Source organism: Solanum verrucosum, unplaced genomic scaffold (genome assembly GCF_900185275.1).
Source record: "Solanum verrucosum unplaced genomic scaffold, falcon-dt-bn FXZP01000176.1, whole genome shotgun sequence".
Taxonomy (NCBI): Eukaryota; Viridiplantae; Streptophyta; class Magnoliopsida; order Solanales; family Solanaceae; genus Solanum; species Solanum verrucosum.
Window position 1 is genome coordinate 641245 of NW_026020412.1, and position 7647 is coordinate 648891.

Below are 7647 nucleotides of genomic sequence, written 5' to 3' on the forward strand. Positions count from 1 at the left end.
CAACCACTTAAGTTTAAGAATACCCAACATATGTAAGGTTATTTTCTTTGCATAACAGTCTAAAATTGTATAAATGGAAAATGTTAATATATATATATATATATATTAACATTTTCCATTTATACAATTCTAGACTGTTATGCAAATCATGAATAATTAAGTCTATCCACATATTTTATGCTACCAAATCAACAATTTAAGATCGATGTAATTGATCCACCACTATAAACCATCTAAGGGTGTCTAAATACGTACAAACATAGAATGAGAGTCACAAAACATAAATTCGAAACAAGGTATATAAAGGAAAGTAGATCCATAATCAAAATAAAACTACAAAATTGAGAGCACACTGAACTATCCTTGGGACAACTTTGGTTCGTCCAATGGAGTTGTAGGGTGATCCTTTACCACTATACACACGTATCTATGAATGTTCCTACATAGTTTCATACAAGTATCCTTGCCCAAAATCAAATTAAGTTTTCCATTAATTTTAACTAATATTGTTGATCCTCAATTCAACCTCTAAAAGACATATCACAGTTTAAATGTGCCAATATTTACCATTTAATCACCACTTTAAGTGTCCTTGTTGATTGATACTCAACTTGGCTTCATAATCACATGCAATATTATATTTACTCCATATTGTGGCTCCCATCATAAGAAACTTAATCATTGTGATTATTATGTTATCCAACTTGAGCTATTTAAATTCTTTTTAGTATACCTCCACTCCAAAGGTTAGAAAGAAAGTCTTTCATACAAATCTTATAGCAAGTTCTACCATCTTATATTTCACCATAAATGATCACTTCATATATTTTTGTTATTCCTCAAATTTTCATTGTAGCCTGATCATGATTACTATGTTGTTACCTAATCAATTGATCCTCCTAAAATTACACTTGTATTCATAGAATCCATATTATACTCTTCATATATTAAATTGTTGCTATATCAGTGATATTTCAATACCATGTGATTATCGTAATACATATCAACAAAGTTGAAATATTCTTGTCAAAAATACACCTTGAGTAAGTCATTCTTACTATTTCTAACCTTCTCAATTGAATTATTCAAAGTCGCAATGCTTATTACTTAGTCATCTTACTAGCCAAATCACAACATCTCACACTATACCGCATAACATCATTAATATTATTGATATACGAATTCGAAAAAGTCTCATAACTATTACTGAGAGAATGAAATAATGAAGTTTTGATCTTAAAATGAACCACATACGCATGATAAATAATGAAACAATGAAAGTTTTCTAAAGTCTCATAGCCTCTCAAATATAAGTAACTGACGTCTCCAAACGGATCCGTAATACTCTACTATACTCAACTGTTGTACTCGTGAGACAAATGAACCTAGGGCACTAATATCAAATTGTCACTACCCAAAAATATAAGTCCTGATGACACCTATGTTCCCAACTCTTAGGTAAGCCAATTCAATAATTTAACCAATTCAACTTAAAACCTAAAAAGGTAAGTAGCGAACAAATATCTCAATTACTAAGTCTAAAAAAATATGAAAAATTGACATACCACCCCAATTTTTAATATCATAAGTAGATGAACTTCTACAATATGATACAAGTCCAAAACAAATGGCAACCCTAAACCTAAGAAAGACTACATCTGAATACTAAGACAATAGAATAAATTTAGAGATAAATGAAGTTATGGTCTGTAGAATAGACAAGCAGCTCACCACAACTTTAAGGTGATCCAACTCAGACTCAAAAATTCCCATAAGGTGCGCTCGTACTTAGAATCTAATCTGCACCACAAAAGAGTGCATTAAGTGTAGTACGAGTATGAAATCATGTGTACTCAGTATATATCATAGACTGACAATAAAGAGTAGTGACAATATTATATAAAGAAATCATCCTTTTATTTACAAGTTTACGTTACACTTATAAGCCAAGTTCCATCAATTGAGAATAATCAAATGTCACAAAATATCCACACACTAATGAAACACATAATCAAACAAAAATGAAGGATGTATGAGATGCAATGTAATGTAACACCATGAAATGATATGCCTCAAATGAAAAGTACTTTCTCTCAACCGTATATACACGATACTTCTCATAAATACATCGAGAGTTCGTGACTCATGGGGAACTCACGAGGTCCATATACTGACATAGATGATCTCCACGTGTCTTTGTAAACAATCTCAACACACTATCAGAAAATTAAATAATTCCAGCATGGACGATCTCTACATGCCCAACTTATAGTCATAAATTGATCTCAACATGGATGATCTCTGCATGTCAGACCTTTACTCATACTCAATCTCATGTCAATGCATGTGCATAATATAATTTCAATAAAAGGGAATGATGAAGCATCTCAATAATTTAAATGTCGCTATGGCATATAATCATCTCAATTATCACAAATATACAAGTTCAATGAAGAAACACAATAATATAAAAGAAACCAAGTCACTAATACATCAACTAATGCCCATATGTTTTGGCATTTTCATATAACAATCGATCATACTATAGCAATAAACTCTTTAATAACACAAGTACTCGTACTAATGCCCGACATACCATTGGTATGAGACCCCCATTTTTCCCCTTACTCATTGTCTATTCCATTTTTTATTTTTTATTAGAAAACGTCCCTCAACGAAGTGTAGAAAGTCTTAAAATATGCCGAACACGAATCACGATCCTCAAGATTTTGCATTTTCCTTTTGTAAAGCTTCAGAATGTTTCCAATCTATAAAATATGCATTATTCATAAGTAAATAAGTTCGTAGACACTCATATTGCTTTATTTAGTTCCAATTTAAAAATCGGGTTAAAAAGTCATTTCGAGCCACCAAATTCGAATCTAAAATTTTCTTTCAAATTATGTTCACCCATGACAAAACAAATTTGGATGACAAATTTCAACAAAAACAGATTGTTATTCGATCTTCAAATCAAGATTTTTTTTCTAACAACCCTAGGTCTATATTTTTCTTAATTCAGACTATTTTTTCCACGTTTCAAATATATTCATAATCACACAATAATATCTGAGAAAAGATGAGAACAATTACATATGCAGAATGCATATGTAGTTATGTAATTGACATATGGCTTATAACGTTCTTTATTATTATTAAAGATGTTGTTGTTTAAGAGGGTTGTTACATTGGTATCCCATATACATGTGAATCACATTACATATATACAAATACATCTATGTAGTGTTATTCACATGTATCTGAGATAAATGACTATCTCACTCTCCTTCCTCCCCATCTCGCTCATGTCTCTCCCTATTTTAGTGTATCTGTAAGAAAAATTACATGTATCTAGGTGTATGTTCTAGAATATATGGTAGAAAACTCTTAATTAGTGGTAAAATATGTAATTAATTAAAAATATAGGTAGAATTAATATATATGGTATGAATGTAAGTCTAATAAGGTAGTTTTTTTTCAAAAAATAATTATAGAATTATAGTGGGCTTAAAACCCAAATCATTTACTATTTTTAGAAGAATAAATTTTAGGTTTAGCAAACATAAAAATCATATTTGTATGTTATAACTATAGTTTGCATAATTGCGTTCCATAACTAACTTTATGTTTGCTATGACTATTAATATGTATATTTCGGTATACTTATACAAAAGAATTAATTGTATAATTATATATTAGGAATCTGTATACAAATAAGAATTTTATTTTTTTTGTATAATTTGTGTTTGTATAAAAAGAGAAAGAGAGAAAGGCAAAAGAGAACTGGGCAGGGGAAGATTTGTATTGTATAATTATAGGGGTATATATAGGACAAAAAGATATGTATTTGTATTTGTATATGCAGTTTTCTCTCATTAATTTTATACAAACATAATTTATACATTTGTGTTTGTGCAAAGTGAGAGAGGCGAGAGAGAGAGTGATGAGCGAGATCAGGAGAGTGGCGAGCGAGATATCTGGGGAGAGAGACTAACGAAAATATATGTCTATATACAGTTTTTTCTCGCTTTATACAAATACTAACATAATTTATACATTTATGTTTGTATAAAGTGAGAGAGGCGAGAAAGAGACTGGCGAGCGAGATCAGGAGAGTGGCAAGCGAGAAATCTGGGGAGAGAGACGAATGGCAAAGTATTTGCTATGAATTAGAATTAAATGAAACTGTGATTATAATATTTAATTCTAATTAATAGTTTGTTATTTTATACAATTTCTATTTTTAAAATTAGCTACAGAAGGACAAACCAATTGAAAGACATAAAGCCCATATGATTTATTTGAGAAGAAACCTAAATTTCTACTTCTCCTTTGAGTTGTAGCTGTCATGGAAGGAGAACCAGGCTCCCAATTTTCTTTTACCATTTTTTTCTCAAACCAATTCTGATAAAATAAAAAGACTGTTTTATTTTTATTTTACAGATCTGTAACGATTTAGTTTACATATCTGTTTTGATAAAACGAACTTTTTTATTTTTTATTTTTAAATCTAAAATGCTTTTAGATTTAATTGATAATTTCTTTTTATTTTGTTTTCAGACCTGGAACGTTCAAGATATGTTTATTTTTTAAAAAATCTAAAATGTTTTCCAAATTACTTCAACTTTTTATTTATTTTGTTTTTAGATCTCTAAAATGTTTTCCAGATCGTTTTCAACCACAAAAATAAATATATTTCTAAAAATGAATTTTAGATTTTAAAAAAAATTAATTACGAATTAAAAATATTTCTTAATCAGTGTCATAAAACTAATTTATAATACCTAATTGCATCACATATCAAAAAATACATAGTTCAATATTTTCATTGATAACTAGAAAATCAACCTATGACTCTTGATACCAATGTAAGATTACATATCTCATTAATCTAAATCTTATTAGATAATATACATAATTCATAAAAGCGAACATACTTGTTTTTCATGTAGCGAAAGTGGAAGAGTAGGATGAACCACATTTGGAATTTGTCACAATATGTTATAGTAACCCCATATGCCACAGCCTAAACCCTAATTGATTGAGGAGATAATAAAGTGACAGATTATTATATTCTCTATAAATGTTGTATTTTCTTATTTAACAATTATAAAGAAATTATTTTAATTACCCTAAACGTAAAGCATCCATAATGGGTGGGATCAAATTTCCTACGGACTGAAAGTAAAAAAAATATAGAATTTATTAAAGGACATGCAGAATTCATTCAGATATTGAACAAAAAGCATCATCACATGTACCTTGCAGATATATATCCATAATTTAATGACGTGAACAAACAAACAAAGTCTAAATGAACTAGACGTGATAAAATCAAAAGAAGATATTAAAAATAGGAAAAGTTTGATAACTAAAGTAAGATTTTCTGCTAAACGGTTTCACAAAAATGTAGTGTTGTAACATGACAAGTTATATGGTCATCCCTCTTTCATCTTGTATATTTAATCCAAAGTAGATGACACTAATAAGGAAAAATGAATTCCGTCATGAAATCCACATTCATAAACATTAAAATTGAAAAGATGATCATAAGTTTGTTTGTTCTTCTTCCTCTTATGTACTTTTCATCGGTACACGGTGCACCTACAGCTCTATGGATATTTGGAGACTCACTGGTCGATAATGGAAATAACAATTTCCTTAATACTATTGCTAAAGCAAACTACTTTCCTTATGGGATTGATTTCAGCAGAGGCCCTACCGGCAGATTTTCCAATGGAAAAACTTTTGTCGATATTCTTGGTAATTTTTTCTTTGAAATATTTGCACTCATACTTAAAAAAATCAATATAGTTATATCTATGTAATGTAATGGTAAAATTGCAGGAGAATTATTAGGAGTGGCTTCTCCTCCACCATTTGCAAATCCAAGCACAAGAGGGGAAAGAATCCTCGGGGGAGTAAACTATGCATCTGCTGCTGGTGGCATCCTAGATGAAACTGGCAAACACTATGTAATACTATTATTTATATGTAGATGCGCTTCTGTCGTTCCTCTTCACTTGTGAAATATCAATAGAAATGATAAATATGTTCATATATTTATATACAGATGGAAAGGTTCACGTTGAGCCAACAAGTGATAAATTTTGAGAGCACATTAAGTCAATTAAGGACGATGATGAGTCCTGGTGATTTAAACACATATCTCTCAAAATCAATAGCAGTGATGGTGTTTGGAAGCAATGACTACATAAACAACTATCTCTTGCCTTCCCTTTATACGTCCAGTATCAACTATAATCCGCAACAGTTTTCCAACCTCCTTCTCAATCATTATGCTAGACAACTTGTGGTAAGCTGTGATTAATATGATACCTAGATTGTTAAGTTAACTTTGTTGGGTTCGAAAGTGATTAGGACGTCATGCGGAAGCTTATAATTGCAAATCATATGGTGATAAATTGGATGACAAAAACTTATACTAAAAATCAAAATATTATTATATGGTTTGACCTACATAATTAAAAACTAATATTAAGCATAAAAACAACAAAGAGAAGAATCTCCCAATAAACATAAGTCTCTTAACGGCTATATTGTGAATGTTCTTGTGTTTTTGATATCAAAAGAGGGGTATTCAATATATTTGATTCCAAACATTTCCTCTAAGGAAGGAATAACCAAAATATGAAAGAAATTATATTTTCCTTTCAGGAAAAGTAAAAACATTTATGATATTGTTTTGTGTTCTTTTCGAAAAAATAAACTTCAAGTAATATAAGAAAATCAGAGCATAACCTTAACAAATGTCTTTCCAAAAAATACTTGTGACTTGTCTATGCAGGCGTTGTATAGTGTAGGACTGAGGAAGTTCTTGGTAGCTGGAGTAGGACCACTTGGATGCATTCCCAATCAGTTAGCCACAGGACAAGCACCACCAGGAAGATGTGTTGATTATGTAAATCAGATACTTGGTAGTTTCAATGAGGGTCTCAAATCACTCGTCAGCATAATGAACAACGGCACTCACCCTGGAGCAGTTTTTGTTTATGGCAATACATATGCTGCTATTGGTGATATCTTAAACAACCCTGCTAGATATGGTAATATAAACACTCCTTTTACATGATCAAAAATGAAATTATCATTATATTTTAACATTTATACTATGTATATGACAGGATTTAACGTATGGGACAGAGCATGTTGTGGAGTGGGGAGAAACCAGGGACAAATAACATGTCTACCCTATCAATTTCCATGTCTAGACAGGAGTAAGTATATATTCTGGGATGCATTTCATCCGACACAAGCCGTGGATGTAATCTTGGCACAAAGGGCATACTATGGACCCCCTTCTGATTGCTACCCCATCAACGTTCAACAAATGGCTGCTATCAACTATTGATTATAAACTAAAATATAAACATTATGTTCTTATAATTCTCTTTGTATGTGTGTTTAACTTTATCTCTAATAATGTAAACTACTAGTTTGCCTAAATCATGTTCAAGATTGAATAAATCACTATGAGTCGATAATTTATTTGAATTATTTGAGCATTTTTAGTTTAAAATAGTATTTTATTTTAAGAATGAGATGATTTTAGACAACTTTATTTGGAAAAATTAATATTTTAGAAGGCTAAGTAAATATTGAGTAATTATTCAAGTTGATTAGAAA

At 30.3% G+C, this 7647-nt stretch overlaps 1 protein-coding gene across 1 annotated transcript; it reads left to right on the top strand.

Moving 5' to 3' along the window:
* Positions 1 to 5543: 5543 nt before the first annotated feature.
* Positions 5544 to 7395, top strand: LOC125840700 (GDSL esterase/lipase At1g71250). The gene is made up of 5 exons (XM_049519666.1): positions 5544 to 5763; positions 5848 to 5975; positions 6074 to 6316; positions 6809 to 7067; positions 7146 to 7395. Exons 1-5 carry the CDS (start codon positions 5544 to 5546, stop codon positions 7370 to 7372), a joined length of 1077 nt encoding a protein of 358 aa, XP_049375623.1. The 3' UTR covers positions 7373 to 7395.
* The last annotated feature ends 252 nt before the right edge of the window (positions 7396 to 7647 follow it).

Coding starts and splice junctions, on each gene's coding strand:
- LOC125840700 (XM_049519666.1), top strand. CDS start 5,544: ATGATCATAAGTTTGTTTGTTCTTCTTCCTCTTATGTACTTTTCATCG. Junction 5,976..6,073: donor ATGAAACTGGCAAACACTAT/GTAATACTATTA, acceptor ATTTATATACAG/ATGGAAAGGTTCACGTTGAG. Junction 6,317..6,808: donor ATTATGCTAGACAACTTGTG/GTAAGCTGTGAT, acceptor TTGTCTATGCAG/GCGTTGTATAGTGTAGGACT.